The following is a 17,908-nucleotide window of genomic DNA, read 5'->3' as shown; positions in this document are numbered from 1 at the left end:
TGCTTTAAAGTCATCATTTAAGTTAGCAAGCCCCTCAGGATGGAATTGTGCTTGTTAATGGCCCGGTGTGTTCATCTCTCAGACAGCACAGTTGCGTCTCAAACATTTCTGCTGGGTGTGGGAAATTATTTATAGGCGAACAGAATAAAAGTAAACTTGCGTGTTCTTAAATCTATATATAATTGATGCTCTGTGAATTCATGGAAAGATTCAACCAATTATCAGACGCTGAGTACCAGCGGCTGCAGTTTTCTGGCCTTGCTCTGTGAGGTGTGGAGCGGGGAGTATATGGAACGTAACCGTGGATTTGAAATAAAAATTTCAGGGAATCATTTATGAATTTAAAAGTAAGAATGTTGGCTTTAAGTTAAAGCCAACATGAGAGCTGAGAGCTTCTGTTTTTCTTTTCTTTTTTTCCAAGTATTTGAAAACTGAAATTCTGTAAGAGATTATCTGTGAAATGCCTTTCTTTTATTACACCCATAAATTTCAGGAGTGGCTTTGATCAAGCCTTCTGCCATTCTCGGTTTCTAAATCTTTTACTCATACGTTAATAACTTTAAAAACACTCATCCTATTTTTGTTGTAGTGCAAGAGGAAGTTTCTAAAGAGTCAAAAGGGAAACATTGAAAATAGAACACAATAAATGATAACTAAATTAGGATAGGTTTGTTTTTTTTTTTTCTTCCCCCAGCAGGAGCAGTGCTCCATGCTGAAACTTGCCAGAGTATTTTAAGATTATTGTCTGTAAAGACAATGTACCAAAGAATTGAGATGCTCAGAGGAAAGGCATTAAAGAAATGCAAAGTATTATCAGTAATGCACACTATGCATAGAACAATGTTTGCCAGTCCATAATACTTCAGTCGGTGTCGCTTAGTTTTCTGACTTGTGTTTAGTGTTTAACACACACACACACACACACACACACACACACACACACAACTTGCAAATCAAATGAGTTAACGCTCTGCCAGCTTCCTCTAGACATTGACCCTGGGGGTCAAACTCTTAGGAAAATGATGCCTGGTTTTCCATTCCCCTAATTCCAGCCCCTACCAACAAGCAAGTCCTATCTCTGAGTGGAAGCTCACAAAGAATTTCTCGAGAGAACATGTTGCTGTGCTGGCAACAAAATCCTCTCTGCAAAACGAGAAGAAAGAGTTGTTAACTGATGAGTCAATCCAGCTTTTATAGCAGTTTATCTTCATGGCATTTCCAAGAGCATAAATGTTATAAAAAAAAAAGAGAGACGGTCATGACAGGAAGAACACAGTAGGAAAAAAACAGGAACATTTAAGCCAAAAGCAATTTACTTTGCCAGTAACTGGTTACATTTCCTTTGTTTTATTATTATTATTGCAAGATGAAAGTTTCCCACACCTGTGCTGCCCTGACACATAACTTGTCAGAACCCACAGTGAAGTAAATACGTACATGAACGCCCGCAACTCTGAGCTTCTAGACTCTTTAAGAAAAACAAAGCAAAACACAAAGCATGTTTTGCTATACTGTTTAAAAAAAAAAAAGACTGTGATTCAGTAATAGTTGAAGGAGTTTTTAAGAAAAGGAAAAAACAAAACAAAACACATGGGTCAGATGTCAAAGTAGCCTGGGGCACTGGGGGGGGGGGGTGCCGATTCTCCTGGGATTAACACCTATAGAAATAGCGGTGACGTCACAATGGTGAATACTTGTTAATTTCATGGCGCTGAGTAAGAGGAACAGATGGGTAGTCAGAGAGGGAAGATTTTTTTTTTAAAAAAACCACAGAGATCTTTCACCGATTAGGCAGAAGAGTCAGTCAGTGGCTCACGGCAAGGGGGTAATGTACTTTGGTGCTCTAAGTTTTATTGGAACTCTGTGACTTAACTAATGGGGACCCTGCTCGCCCTCAGGGCTGTAGGATACTGTCTGATGCCTGAGATGGGCTGCAGCGCCCTCGTGCTGTGTGGTATTTGAGAGTGTTTTCATTTGGGGAAAGCTCCCTGGAGACTGCCAGCCCAAGTTAATAATATAAATACCTCATTATGAGACACAGTGTGTGTGTCTCCTCTGTTAGAGAGAAGTTCCTTAAAGCAGGGGCTCTGGATAATGTCCAGTTGCCTGGGTTGGAAGCCTTCTGCTACCAGTAACCAGTGGTATGACCTAAGACAAAAGTACTTTCACTCTATCTCAGTTACCTGGTCTGTAAAATGGGGATAATACTTGTGCCTTCCTGTTGGCTTGTTTTGAGTTTTAAATGAGTTACTGTATGCAGAGTGCTGACTGGCAAGAAAAAGTGCTCCGTAAGCATCAGCTATTGGTATTATTTGTGAATAATACTGAAAACATTCGTGCAAAGAGCTTTGACTGAACTATCTGAGCCAGGCCAGGGTTGGCCAGTGGCTATACACACATATCAAAGTAACTGTGCATTTATCGCTTCACACTAAAATACACTACATGTATTTTTTTTGAAGTAGAACTCACCAGAACCAGTTATGCTATCAGTAAATGTATTGCTGGCTTCCAAGAATGGCTTTGTTGGTAGAGACTGCTCTCATCTAAAGCACGGGAGCTGGTGTGCTTCTGGAGTTTTAGGATTTGGGTTCTCTAAGGAAGTGTGCGGCCCTTAGCTGTCAAGGAGAGGGCAGGTTTAGGTTGGTCCAGGGCAGCTAGGAGGAGGTGGGGAAGAGTTAAAGGCCAGAGCCACGCCCCCCTGACCCCACCACACCATAGAGCATTTGCTTTCATTCACCCACCTAGCAAATGATTTGTCTTCTTGACCCTGTAGGAAAAAAAATGTAATCTGGGGACAAGAATATTCGCTCTCCCCAAAAGCCAGCCTTTCGGTCCCAAAGATTCACCTGGGGTCTTGTGGATCCAAAAAAGTCTCCAGTTGTATGACGGGGGCTCCCACCCCACACGGAGTCCTGCACGCTCCATTCCCCCGGGGCTTTGAACGTATGCTCTTCAGGGCATTTGTTCATTGCATGTGGGACAGTCATGGCCCCACTGAGATGCCAGATACAATTGCCCTGAGCAGGAACCAAAGGCTGTAGGTTTTCCGTCTCGTTTCCTACAGCAAACTCAAGTCACTGGGGTGTGCTCCCAGAGCTCACAGGTAAGCAGGAAAGGTGAGTGCCGTTCTTCAGGTGCCCAGTGTGACGGGCAGGTTGGCGAGCCCAGCTCTTGACACCAAGGAGGCCTATGTGGGCACCTGTATTTCCACTAGTCACTTGATTATTCAACAGTATATTAGGCAGTGCTGCCCCTGGAGGGATGCTGGGGCACAGAAAAATGAGTCTAACATGGTCCTGCCCTTAAGGACTCTCCAACTTAGTATAATAATAAGCTATGAGGTACAGCTCAAGTACAAATAATACAGCGATACTTTCCATCAGAGAAGGTCGGAAAAGAAGTTCAGAGGGGAGACTAAAAGAGGTATTTGAGTTTGAGGCTTTAGTGGCTGGTGAGATTTACGTAACCATACCTGAAACATCAGTGTGCTTGCCTTTCTTAGGGACAAAAGCCCTTTTCTCTTGATCAGATTCCACTTAGAGTTTAAGTTTGTGCGACCAGACTATTAGGTGTTAGTCTGTTCTAAATTTGCAATTCTCAGAATTTGCTGGGGAAGGGCATGTGCCTCTCTGGGTTCTGAAAGCAGCTCAAAGAATGGAGAAAATAGACCCGATTTGGGGATGACTTATTGTCAGTTCCCGGAACCTTTGCCTTTATTCAAAACAGCCTGTTCAGTGCAAGTTCTCTCTATCTAAAAGGCCTTTGGGATTTGAAAGCTTTTCTGGAAATAAATGCCTTTTAGGTTTAAATGCTTTTTTGCCAACATGTTAGGAAGGAAAGATCATAGTAACAAGTCTTAGAACAGAGGCAATATTGTTTTCTTCCTTTTAATGAAATGCCTCAGACCTACCCCAAGTTCTGTGGGTTTCTGTCAGCTTTCTGCTCTGCTATTATTTTGATAAGGGACTTGAAAGTACATCCTTCCCTCGCGGTCATTAAAGTCTTAGCCCTTGGGTCAGTTGTGGAAACACTTCTGTGCTACACTGCGTCCTCAAACCAAAATGGTCCCCGCCCTGGCTCCAGGCCGAGCCTGGAAGGAAGGTGGCATCGGGCTCTGACAGGGGAGCAGGAGGCCAGGATCCACAAAACAGGCCGGATGAAATCACCAACCCCGTGTGGTAGTCTCAGAGAGAGGCAAGCCCTGCCTGCCAGTCTGGCAACTCAAGCCAAGTCCTCCGAGCTCATCCCACACACCCCCGTGCTAGTCACTGCTGTGTGTTTACATGAGTAATGGAGCTGCCGGGGGAGGGGAGTTGTAAGCAGAGCGCTGAGCCTCGCAGCCCGCATTCGGAGGGAAGCTGACATCCACACCAAGTCAAGTGGAGACTTCAGGGACGTAGGGCCGGGAAGCAGTCACATGCTGTAGCTTTCACCAGCACAGACATCATCAGGCAGATGTTTGTCGACTGGAATGGGTAATCGCCGCTTTCTCTTTGCTTGATTTTTTGTTTGTGAGTTTGTTTACCTTTGATAATTCCAGGCTGGCTTTCTGAGATGGACTTTCAGACAAACGTTTTGGGGAAATGAGAGGAGAACGGATTTGGGAAGGGGGGAGTCTGAGCCCCAAAGCCACTTTTTTAAACTTTTGCCTGATCGTAAAGGCAGCTCTGCTTTATTGTGCTTTGTCAACAGCAAGACTATTATCCACAGTAGAAAATCAAATTAGTGGGATTAATTGTGTTTGTTAAGAGGAGTACAGTGTACAGTGTCCTAAAAGCACTGGTTAACGGCGTGACATGAGTAAGATTAACAACAGTTAAGAGGGTTTGAGTTGTTCAGATTTTCCATGGTCATAATCATACCTTAAAGCAATAAAAAAAAGTGTGGGTACCTTGAAAGGTCCTAAAGAAATTGCTTGGGGTATAATTTGTTAGTTTGGAATTCTTCAAGGGCTAGTCGGTTCGTTGGTTTGTTTTATTTTTGCTTGACTCCGGTGACTGATGAAGTTAAATGTGAAAGCTGATGCCGGAGAGTCGTAGCACTCAATAAACAGCAGCCTTTTTTTTTTTTTTTTTTTCCTTCTTTCTGTATGGATCTTAAAGGGATTCAAGCTCAGCATCCAAGATGAAATATAACTTTGATTTGTGTCTTGTCTATGGCTTTTAAAAAGTATAATCTCCACGGAATCAGGCTAACTCCAATGTGATCTTTGGAAGTTATTTTAAATAACCCTCAAGATCTTCATAAAAAAAAAAATACATTGAAAAGGAAAAGAGAACATGCTGACTTAAATGTATCTGCCAGATTTGTTGAGATTTGAAACATGCTGGTCGCAATATTAATAGTAAATACATGGGATAATATTTTTCAGATTGTTATTTTGAATGCCTCTTTTTCTACAGCTCTCTCCTTACTTGTTTGTATCATACTTTGAGAAAATGCTCATGTCTCCACTCTTGAAGAGAGATGTTTTCAAACGTTACATTCCTATGGTACCATAATGGGCTGGCATATCATTTGGGTTTCTGAAAACAAGATACAAAACAAAAAACAAAGAATGAGCCAGGCTCAGGGCTGTCTTTCAGCCCAGCATGTTTCTTTTATAACAATGGGGAAGTACATTTCCCTTATCATCATCCTTTAAAGCTCAGGGCTTCATTTTATTTATATTAATTAGACGCGTTCAAGTGTAATAGATTAGCTTTGGGGAACATGGACAGAAGTGTAGAGTCTACCAAGAGGCAGCCCTTCAGAGAGAGACGCCTAAAAGGAGGCTTGGCTACCACACATGTGTATGTTTCTCTGAACAATTAGAGGGCGCCACTGGAGTTAAGATCCTTGGTTTTTCATAAGGAAACCCACGCAAATGAAAACGTATCTCATCTGTTCTCCATTTGTTTTCAGCGCCAAATCTTAAAGGCAGACCACGCAAAAAGAAACCATGCCCACAGAGAAGAGATTCATTCAGTGGTGGTAAAGATTCCAACAACAATTCCGATGGCAAATCCGTTGCCAAGGTACGGTCATTCGGCTTCATGGTATTCGTTTTGCTGCATCTTTTTATTTTTCCCTCTTCTCTTTCTCTCTCTGCTCCTGTGTCTTGGTGGCAGTTTTCAATTCAGAGTCTGACTTTGCTATTCACAGCTCTCCGCTGTGCCTGTTCCCGCCACCTCCCCTCCCCTCCCCTCCCCCCGGGGGGGGGAGCTGGGGGAGGGGCAGTGCAGGCATTTTGATTAGTCAACAGAAAGACTTCCCACCTCCCTGTTTGGCCTGTTGGGTAAAGGACAGATGATTAAGCGCCCACGTCATTGAGGCTGAGATTTCATAGTAGGTGACACAATGACATAGTTTACTCTGCTTGTATCAAAAATAGACGAGCTGAACCATCCTCTTTCTGAATGTACTCATCTAAATATGTTTCAGCAGTTAACAGAGGATGAAATTAGAAATGGCTAGAATTAATCTTTTTTCAAGTTACTTTTTTTTCAAAGTCACCTCTAATTTACCTTAGAATTAAAGACACGTAGCCCAGTACTTACATGTATACATATACTCATATATAGATTTACATGTTTTTAAAGATCACTCTTGATGCAGAATGAAAGTCCAAATTCTAGACTCTTTTTCAGACCCTGGGGCCTAAGCATTCTTTGGAATCTGGAAAGTGCATGCCTGAAGTATTTAGCACCATGAAGGGTGAAGTGTCACTTCATATTTTTGGGCTTATCTCTTTTTTTTCTTTTTTTTACTTTTGTGGGCTTGGATCGTGTTTCCATGATTCCGTTTACGGGGTGTTTGCGTTTAGGTGTTGTTTCTGTGCCAAAGACAGCAGTAGCCCCTTTAGGACCTGAATTGAAGCCCGGATTTCAACTGATACCACGTTTCCAGATCCAAGGACTAAGCTTACGAAAATGGGAGCATTATTAGTGAATTTGGAAGATCCTGACGTAGGAAAACATCAATTCAGGTCTCTGTTGACCATCTACTATTTTTCTGCCATGGCCTCCTCTTCTCCTCCCAGTGTAAAGAAGCAAATCCCAAACATTCACATTCTATATCTTATCTTCAAGGATTATTTCATCAGGAAGTGCTGAAGACTTATTGGTTAAAATTTCTTCACGCTTCCAAGATTGCAAGGGGTTAAAAAGAGACCACCCAGTAGAAATGTGTGTTTTCTGGCTAAAAACAAATCTGTTTTTCCCTAAAGTTATTTTTGTTCTGTTCCTTTAACCTTCTGCGAGTGAGTCTTGTGTGGATACCAGAAATGAATTTTCTAGGAATTCGGACATCTTGGCCCTACAACTACCTATCTAGGGCTTCGACTGCTGTGGTCTTGAAGGATGTCAGCGGGAACAGTTTATTCCCTGTGACGTGGCTTGCAAGATACTGCAGAATGGAGTGAGAGGGTTTTAGGATCTCGCGGCATTCAGCAGAGCTTGTCCTGACAAGGTCTTGTGTTGGCGCCCTGCCCCATACCTCTAAGGTGACATCACGTGTTTATCCCAGCATGTTCTGCACCTGAGCCCAGCAGGAGGAAGCTCCTTCCCATGTCATTTCATTTGGAGCCACCACCAAAGAATGCCTCTGGGAGTTTTACAGAACTCATACAATTGATCTGAAAGAACAGCACCTCTGATATCTCCCTCCATGGAAGGCAGCTCAGGACCCCTACTAGGACCCGCAAAACTGAAGAGAACTGGAGTCTGTATTTGCTGTTCACTGACTTACCCTTCTCAGAAGGGATAGTAGTCAAGCCTGGGTTTTCGAAGTGACCTTTTCCACCTGATGTGCACCAGCACCGCCATTTAGAATCTTTACCAGGAGGAGGATCTTCCTTCCATCATTAGTTTCAGTGGTGACTTGATGAATGTCATGCTGCAGTCAGCTCCCGGGGACTGGTTGAAACGCCCTGCTCTTCTCGGAGTCTTGGATTACAGTCCTGCTTCGGCTGCTTCCAGTGGGTCTGGAAGGACCGCTTCACCTAGAAGAGAGAGACTGGTAGGTATGAAGTACGGCGGGCTTATCTGTTGGCACCAACAAATGGATGTAAAATCCCTGCTGAATGAACAAGCCACATCTGGGGCCAGGACAGCATTAAAAAGACGTTTGTGACTTAAAGTGGCCTCTTCTCATGGAACGCTACCGTAGAGGTTACAAGGCTGTGACCATCTGATCATTTGCTGAACTGGAAGCAACATTTCAGGTGATAGTTTGGCTTTATGACCAAGACTTGTATGACTGTTTTTTTTTTTCAAAAGTGCCTCAAACAGACCATTTCTAACCGTGGATAAGTACCAGCTTCCTGCAGCTCCACGCAGCAGAGCTCTTGGAATAAGAACCCACTCAGTTTGTTGTGTGCATGACTGGAAAAGCGAGTCAAGTAATTTGCCTGTTGCTATCCAAAGGCTGCCCGCTTTCAGTGAGAACATGAAAACTAACTTTGCAAGACTCTGTTTTCCAAGGGACAGAGAATTTCATGGCTTTCCAACAATAGCAAAAGTCTCATGGAGAAGAGGCTACCAGTCCTCTGAAGATGTCATGAATGTGTCCAACACAAATCCAGGTCTGGGGCAAAAGCCCATTCATAATGGCGACCTGTACAAGAGAAGTCTTCTCAGCCTGGCTCTCTAATGAAAGGCCTCCATTGATAAAAGGCAAATGACTTTTCACATCCTGTAAGCACTTTCCAAAGGCCAGAAGTACATTGACAGGTGGCTTATATTCTTAAAGGAACATTAAAAAGGGAAACTGCAATATGTTCTTTCATTTAAATCACAAACATACTTTTGATATTTCACAAATGTGATACTTCCATTATTTTCAATATTTTTCATCCCATTTGGTCCGCAGAACTCACCCCAAGGGTTATCCTTCTTGCTTTCCTGAGGAAGAAAATGAGGGTTTCCTAGGAAGTTAGTGACCAAATCGAAATTAGACTCTAGTTCCTTTCCTGCTGGTTCAGCACATCTTGCTGCCCCAGTTGAAGGCTGAATTAGTTACAACTCAATCCAGTGAAAGGATGTGGTTAATATCAAATAGGTGGTGGTTCACTGAAAATGTTAAATGTGGATTCTTTAATTAGCACTTCCTCAATCACTTTGGAAACCCCAAAGCTCTTAGTGAACTCAACAAGTGTAAGGTGTTCAGGTCTTGGGGGGGCGGAGGGGGGGGGAACAGATCTAGTAAATTAACTGTTACCATCAAAAGGCTGGGCTTTCTCAAGGTCAGCATGTAGACTAGCTCCCGTGTCATATTTCAGTAGCTTAAAATGCTGAGAATGTTTCCGGTAAGTGTGAAAAAAATGTAGAAAGGAACTTGGCCTGGTCCTATCCAGAAACAGAATAATACCCTAAAGAGCTCATTTATGTTAAGTGAGGAAACGTAGGGAGCTAGTCTGAGAACAGAAAGCACTGTTCATGTCTTACGAAGCCCCTGGCCCCCAAGAGAAGCGCCCCGACTTTCAGGATGCAGCTCAGTAGGTGGCAGCCCAGCATCACCTGGAGCCTCCCCTGTGATCGTGGGGTCTGAATGACTTCGGGTCGGGCTTGTGCACGCCCTCTGTGCTTTCCTTCTGTTTCTGGGTGTTTCTGCATGGGTGAGGCAGCTCCCTAGACGCTGAGGGGCAAACCTCAGACTCCCTTAACAGTGGCACTTCTGACCTAACAATATAAATAAGTGGCCTGTTATCACTGCAGATTTAAGACCTCAGCCTGTTTTAATATGCAAAACTGACATCTACTCCTGGTTTTAAAAGATGGGTTTGGAGTGTGGGAGACCTGAGTTCTCAACTCAGGGTTCTACCCGACACTAGCCACACGCTAAAATACACACCGCTGAGCTTCAGTTTCCTCGACTGTGAAATGGGGCTCAAAACCTCCCTTTTATGATTCTTGTGAACATTAGGTAGACCGTGTGAAGCCCAGGACGCTCTACCTGGCTCACTGTAGCTGCTCCGTTGATACTGGTTTCCTTCCCTCTGCTCAACACACAATGGAAGGAATGGAGCCCTTTTACACTTTGGAAACCACCGAGTTTTCTCTTCAACTTCTCATTTGATAAATCACATTTCTAAGCTGTAGGTTTTGTAATGCCTAGTGATAAGATATGCTCTTTAACTGGAAGTATGTTTTGACTACCAATTTAATATTTTTATGAGTGTCAGTAAAATACAGTGTTTAAAACCACAAGCCATCAAGTGAGACTACCTGGGTTCAAATTCCAAACTCGCCGCTTACTAACCTGGACATGATCTTGTGATCTTGGATGCGTTACCCATCCTCTCTGTACCTGTTTCCTCCTCCCTAACAGGAGAGTAATAACCTGCCCCATTAGGGTTGTGAGCATGAAATGAGATAGGGCCAAAACAGGGCTTAGAATAGAGCCTGGCTACACAGTAAGCACTCAAAAAAGGCCAGAGAGCAAGACAGAGGAGAACTGGAGTGATTTTATGATTTCAAAGAGTCGTTAAGTTATAGATTTCATCAGAACTTTAGACTCAACAATCTGAAATTTGACAGTGAAAAATGATGACAATATAAACTTTCCCAGGATGCTTGCCTTAATATAATGTTACAAAGTACTAAAGTTTGAAAATACTGTAAGAAGAAATCCTGTATGGAAAAATGTTTTCATCCCACTTCCACTGATCTTTAAAAATTAAAATCTTATCTAGAGGCCCAGTTGATTGAGTTGTGCAGGAAGTTTTATTTTTTTCCAGGACTCTAGAGATATTAAACTAGTGTGTCCATTTGAGAGAATAAACAATAAAGAAGACCCTTGCAGAGGAGACGTTTGTTTCCCTTTAATAAATAAATGTAGGCTTTTATGTTCTTAGAGGAGACGTTCCCCTTTAATAAATAAGTGTAGCCTTTTATGTTCTTAGCGCTTGGGAAGGAGAATCTGAAGGGAAAGAATAAGAGGGGTCAGAAATCTGAAATGGAAAACCTTGTTGAATGTGTGGGACATCTTAATTCATAACATTTCCTGGGCAATCATCCTCTTCTCTCCGACGTTAGATCGGGAGATGTAAAGAATATTGGAATGTACACATTCCCCATGGGCTCACTTGAACTCGGAGCTTGACCCTTTGTACTTCCCCCTTTGACAATTAAAATAGCTCAGCAACTTAGTGTTATATTTAACAACCATCAAAGGCCTCTTGTAGAAGGTGGCAGTGAGGAGGGAACAGGAGGTTAGCTGCTCCATGTGGCGAGCTCCATATTTGCCTGGAGTGTGGAGGGAAGAACATCTGGCCCATTTACTGTCATTTATTTATTAATTATGGAGCTTTTCACTTACTCTTCTTGGGTTTTTAGCTGACCTCTACTTTCTCCTTTGTGGCAACTTAGCATCTATGAGATTCTCAGAGCTGACTGAAAAGCGAGACACCCTCCTTAAAGAGTGAGGTGTTTTGTTTCCTACTGAGGGTGTATCTGGGCATCACCCTCGGGTGACAGATAGCAGAGACCTTGCTGGTATTCCTGATGCCAACATCTGCCAGCATTGACCTGTTTTTCCAGGTTGCTGGGAAGAGTGGCAACAAGATAAGTTTACTATGAAGAAATGCACTTGCCTTTCATTTTGATACAAAGTGCGAAACATGGGACTGTTATTAAGAACGCAGGGTTCCTTCAATGATAGTAACAGATGGTGCCCCTTAGGAAAATAAAGTGTATAAAGAGACGGGAGAATGGTCCTAAGTAGATGCAAACACTGTTTCTGGTTTCGTATCAACATACTTGTAAGGAGTCTAAAAGAGGCTGGCACAGGTTGGCAAACCATGGCCCACTGGCCACCTGTTTCTATAAATAAAATTTTATTGGGACACAGCCTCATGCATGCATTTACATATTGTCTGGGACGGCTCTCGTGCTAGAGTTGAGTAGCTGTGACCAAGACGATAGTGCCCAAAAGCCGGCCATAGTTACTCTCGGGCCCGTCACAGAAATTTACCATCTCCTGGTCTGAGACAATTCATATTCAGCGGTGCCTCTAAGAGCTATTTCAGGGCAAGGGTAGTTTACTGGTTCCTGTCCTAGCTATGTCTTTGTAAGTGTTCCAGAGCTGTGCTTGATTTGATGTGGCATGTTTTTTTTCCCTTTTCCAGGTGAAATGTGAGGCCAGGTCAGCCTTGACCAAGCCGAAGAATAACCATAATAACTGTAAAAAAGTCTCCAATGAAGAAAAACCAAAGGTTGGAATTGGTGAAGAGTGCAGGGCAGATGAGCAGGCCTTCCTGGTGGCACTTTATAAATACATGAAAGAAAGGAAGACACCAATAGAACGAATACCGTATTTAGGTTTTAAACAGAGTAAGTATACTTGTTTTCATTTCTGAAATATCAAAAGCGCTCAGATTCTTTGAATTGGGAAAAAAGAATTTTGACTCAGGATTATGTTGAAATCCTATTCTGGGGATGATGCTTTCTGTTTATACTAAATCCACAAATCATCCAGGCCAGGAATTTTTCCCCCTGCCTCTTTCCGCGATATTGTTCCCTTCTGGGGCAGTTGCAGTGAGATATTTATAGGCTCGAATCCACTGATTATGACTGGAAATAGACATGTTGAAAGTTTCTCATTTTCTGTTTTGTCAGTCTTGAGTGTCTGTAACGCCTTTCTTCTGAGATAATAATATGACGTAGCTTTATCAGGCACAGATGTTGCCTGAAGAGACAGCTTTTAAAAGGAGGACATTTAAAGATGGACAAAACAACCACAAAGAGAAAACATATTTCCTAAGCCCCAAAATTTGTTAGGAGATAACAAAAACCTGATGACTTCAGAGGAAACAAGAAATACACAAATTTGAACCGAGGGCCCAATTTTGAATTACTTTGACATGTACATGTAAGCGTCATCATATATTTTAAAGTAGAACAGGGAACTCTTAGCTGAGCAGAATTCCTTATAAAAAGAGAAGAAACCCAGACCCTGTCCTGATTTCACAACTGAATATATATATATACTGCCTCTGTCTGGACTTTGTGGCACACAAAGCGATGAGCCCCTGGCTTGAAATAGTATTTTCTCCAAATGTATCTTCCTAGATTAAAACCATGTGTCATTTTGATGAAGAATGTCAAACCTGTATGTTTTACATAACAATTTACATACCTAATAGCAACTGGCACTGATTGCAAGAGAACACTCGCAGCCATTATAAACTTATATAACTACGAATGATTACAATGTTTGTCTGAAAACTGGTTGCTTGAAATAGAAGTAAAATTAATGTACTATGAACAGCTTTGTTGCATTATGCATTGGTTCAGATTAAATCAAGGCTGAGGCAGGGCTCTTGATAGCTTTGAAATAGTGCAGGGTTCAATGAGGCTTTTCGAACGTGTTGTGTCAAAGAGCCTTTTTTTTTTTTTAATTTTAATTTTATTCTTCATTTCCTTTACCAAGGAATTACTTGAAGTTCAATTTTCCCCTCTTGTGAAAGAATCAAATCCGTAGCAGTCCCATTCCATGGTATTTAGTACAAATGAACAGGGTTGCTAGCAATTTGGCGTAGATGTTTAATAGCATAAACACATGCATGCCCTGAGAAGAGAAAATTGTTTTTAAAAATATAAATTTGCAACATCACACGGGCAAGTTAGGGGACTGAGTGGACAAATGACTCAATTCCTCTGTGAACCAGTATCTTCCTTTCCTTTGATCTGTTGTATCACTGCAGCCTCAAGGGTGAAATAGCTGTTTTCCTTCTCAGTGCAAGGTACCATGTGCTAGTGAAATATGCTATGAGCTTTTAATATAGTGCTGCCATCAGACATTCTATTAAGAAGCTAATCATATATTAAAGTGGCTGTTATTTATTGATTATGGAGAGTTCTTATCTGAAGGAGGCATTATATATCACCGTTTAGTCAATGGCTTCTTTCTAAGGGTCCTACAAGAACAACCCCCGTTTTGAAATCCCCCTCTTTTCCCAAGGAGGCTGTAACTTAGCTTCTCTTGGTCTGATGATGGCAATAGGACTAAAAATTGTGTTTGTCCTTTATCCTAAAAGTAGAACTATTTCCGTATTTGTGATTGTTTCTTAAGAAATATTTTAAGTGGTACTAATATATCCTGTTGTTGAACACCCTTTGGCAAATTGTTTCCTAAGAACTTAGCTCCCTGGGTTACGTTTAGTATTTCTTTTTTTTTTTTTTTTTTTTTTCCTCTTTCTCATTGAAAAAAACAAAGCAAAATGTTTTAATTGACATTTCTTGGAAATATGTTAATGCAATGCTTATCTAAATACTTATTGTCCCTCTAACAGTTAACCTTTGGACTATGTTTCAAGCTGCTCAAAAACTGGGAGGATATGAAACAGTAAGTGTTTAAGCGACTTAAATGAAATAGTTTTGCAATCTAACCCCCCACCCGCACCCTGCTGTGACCAAAATGGAGAAAATGCAAAAGCAAACCATCGCTGACTTGCCTTTTCAAATGGCTCTACACTTTTGGGGGTTTATTGGGCCGCTTTTGGAAACAGTCCCAATTAGTTCCAGGTTTGGCAAAATTGTAAACTTGTCGTAAAAACTACAAGTGGAAAACATATGTAACTCTCCCCTGTCAGGGAAATTAGTTGGGTCTGTAATTTTTTCCCATGTTGAGAAAGGGCTATTATTGTACAACAAGCCAAGATTGCATAAAAGAAATTTCCCTTGGCAACATACCTGACATCTGTTCATGTCTAATATGGGAAACGTATTAAAGGCTTTCAAAAGTAATCAGTATTGGCCATTAAGGAATAGAATGCAGCAGAATCTCCTCTCATTCTAGGGCAAAGAAGCTTTATTAGACAAGGGTCAGTGCCGCATAAACAGGAAGTTATCAAACTTATTCAGAACAGGCTCTGACACTCTTTATCAGCTAATTCTAACTGACAGGAACGGGTTATTTTTAGCTCACAGGAAAATCTGATGGCCACGGAGGTTTACAGCATGTATTTTGAACTGATAAAATGTTAGAGCAACAGACTCAGATTAAAATCTTGAAAGAAGAAGAGAGAGCTGCACTAATATAGCACGCAGAGATGACATCTGTAATAAAATCAAGTGACACAGGAAGATGTCGTCATTGGAAAGATTTTCTCCTCCACACAATGATCAGATTGAGTTGTGCAGGTTCTTCTACAATTGAAGAAGAAATTATTTTTTTTCTTTCCTTACAGAGTAACCTGGGGTATGTCCCTGTATCGTAGTAAAATGACAGTAAGAGACACAGAGTCAAGAAAATGAAATTCATTTTAACCCAAAATAATGAGTGTTTCTTGCCAGATATAGCATATTGTTCCACAAACTAATGTAAGGGTGTGATGTCAGGGGCTTGGGATGGGAAAAGATAGCAAGTGTTATGTGACTCACGTAATCTGGTATTAATGTGGAGATACCTGCTGTGAATTCTGACTAAAAATTCTTTGATGTGAGTCTATATACATGTAAAATGCTTATTTAATATATGGGCAGTGCACAGGTTTTTATAAGGAAATCGAATACTCATATGAACTACATTTAAAGGTGCACTTCATAGACATGAATTTGCTTAAAATATTTGTTTTACCAAGTGCCCTATTGAAAAATAAATAATGTAATTTTTCACTTGGTTGGATCTGTTGATAGGACAGGGAGTTTGACTCCTTCCCACTGTGGCTCATAGTTTTGCAAAATCTTGAGCTAATTATAGCTTTTGTGCGTGTGAAAAAGCTGATAACTTATTCAGTGTTAGTCTCATAAATTGAGGAGTCAACCCCATAGCTTAGACTTTTAAGCCTAACCTTTAATGTTCAGAATAGGAATACACATTCTTACAGACTGTGACTGCAGGCAGTTACATGATATTGCACAACATTATGAATGTCTTTTTAAACCCAGGAATTTTTTGTTATTCACTGATAGGGAGAGTGCCAGCAAATTTCACAGAATCAGTTTTTCCTGCTTTTGTATCTTCTGTATTTGCACAAGGATTTTTTTTTTTTTAACATGCAATAGCAAAGTGGTGTAGAAAATACAGAAGAAACTTCTGATGAGTCTCAAGGCATTTGCAATACTCTTTGAACAACCAGTGATTATTCTTCTGTTGAATGAATGAATGAATGAATGAATGAATCACACAATCAGCAGATCACCTGACCACATATTTACTGAGTGTCTTATGTGTATAAGGTATTGTGTTAGACACTCTGGGAGACATAAAAATATCTAGGCCAGGGGTTCCAGTTGCTTACCATCCAGGAAAGGCAGTAATTATAAGACAAGGTGGAAAAAAAGATCAGTGCCCGGTTCAGGTAAAGTACTTCCTCGTTTAGAGATGAGGAAGAAAGACTTATGGCTGTGATGCCAGTTGAGCAGAATTTTGGAGAACGGATGGAATTTAGACATGAAAGATCATGGCCTTCTTGGAAGAGAAAATCAGATGGGGAAACAAACTATGTAGGTAGAATAAAGTTGGGTATAGAGAGTTTGTAACTTAAAGTAGAGTCACTAGGTGGTGGGGATAAGTGACCATGAAGAGGAATCCAGAGAGAAGGATGGAACCAAGGGAAGAAGGCCCTTGGATGCTAGGCAGTGAGGGATGGGGCTGGGGGCTATGAAGACTGATAACAAGTTAAGTGTTACGTTTTGCCACATACTCTTCCTGCACTGTGTCGTGCTGGGTGGAGTGGAGGAGAGAGTGAGTGGGATGGGTGAACATGGCAAGACCAGACTGGCATCCGCTTTCCATCTGGTTATGTGCTTCACGTCTCTGCAGCCAAGCCACAAAGAGGACTGGTGACCTGTGGGGTGGCCCTTTTCCTCCTTCCCTCTCCACTCACCCTTCAACTCCTTCATCCTTTGGTGGGTCCCTGCCACTCTTCACAATACGCCATATTTTTTCATCTCATCTCAAGCAGTGAATCTACGTGGCTATCTCACTATAAAATCTATTTGGGGCCATAAACTGAATGAAGCCAACTGGTGGGATTTTTCCTGCCTTCTTTCTTTCCTTCTTTCCCTCCTTCCTTCCTTCCTTTTTAAAAAACGCCTCATACTACCTGTTGGCCCTGCAGGCACTTAAGTTTGCCACTCCCATTCTACCTTTAAGCTTTTGAACCTGTGAAGTACAGAAAACATTTTTCTCTAGTATATTTTGACTAATAAAACCATGAGATGCTCAATGAGGATTCAGTTTTGAAGTCAGTGCAGGAGACGTATGAACCATGTCCAGAGTCTGAGGACCTATCCTTGTCATCACAGCCTTACTAGAGGATACTTATCTGTGAGATTATCTGATATCGGAAGCAAGTGTAGACTTGTCATTTAGAGCTCAAAAGAGATCTTAGAATCTTCGAGATCAGTGAAGAAGATTCTAAAGGCTTCCCAGAGGCTACTCAAGAACTGGGGCTCAAATTTTCAATGGGGAACTTTAAAGTGTAAGTAGTTTTCTAGGTCTCTGAGATATTAACTCTGGGGTGGGGCCTGGCCTGAGAATTTGAGAATCCTTTTTTTTTTTTTTTAAACTGCCCAGATTATGTTAATTCAAAGCTAATGGTAACAATGATTACTACACCTCACGACTCCTGGCTTCAGAAGCCCCCATCTAAGTCAAGTATCAAAGATTAGAATGTTGTCTTCATGCTAGTACTAAATAAACATGATAAACATGCCAGAATATTAACATTCCTTGGCTCAGAAGTAGCACAAAGTTTCCAACGAATATTTTTCCATTTGGTAAAGTGGCAATCTAAATTGGGACTCAATAAGCCATTTTCATTTTGAATAAGGAAAAGTATAGCCCCCCAACTTTTTTACTTTTCACAAATTGGCCTTTGTGCAGAAAAAGATCCTTGCCCTGCTCCACATGAAACTGAGGCACAGGGAGATGAAATGAGTTGAATGGGGTCATCGTGGCATTCTTCACATTCTGAATT

The 17,908-nt window shown here is 41.5% G+C and overlaps 1 protein-coding gene across 4 annotated transcripts in view; it reads left to right on the top strand.

The window, feature by feature from the left end:
• ARID5B (AT-rich interaction domain 5B) overlaps positions 1 to 17,908 on the top strand; it is a 188,714-nt gene that overhangs the window by 137,545 nt on the left and 33,261 nt on the right. For 3 of the 4 annotated variants that reach the window (XM_082425505.1, XM_082425506.1, XM_082425507.1), the window contains 3 exons: positions 5,908 to 6,020; positions 12,110 to 12,314; positions 14,276 to 14,328. In XM_082425505.1, coding sequence (XP_082281631.1) covers positions 5,908 to 6,020; positions 12,110 to 12,314; positions 14,276 to 14,328 — 371 coding nt within the window. Of the gene's footprint in view, positions 1 to 4,193; positions 4,479 to 5,907; positions 6,021 to 12,109; positions 12,315 to 14,275; positions 14,329 to 17,908 lie in introns of those variants that run through there. The other variant, XM_082425508.1, reaches the window with a different exon arrangement.

The sequence above is a fragment of the Balaenoptera physalus genome (genome assembly GCF_965194825.1).
Source record: "Balaenoptera physalus genome assembly, chromosome: 14".
NCBI classification, from domain to species: Eukaryota; Metazoa; Chordata; class Mammalia; order Artiodactyla; family Balaenopteridae; genus Balaenoptera; species Balaenoptera physalus.
Note: the sequence above shows the minus strand (reverse complement) of the source record. Positions and strands in the feature narration are given on the sequence as shown.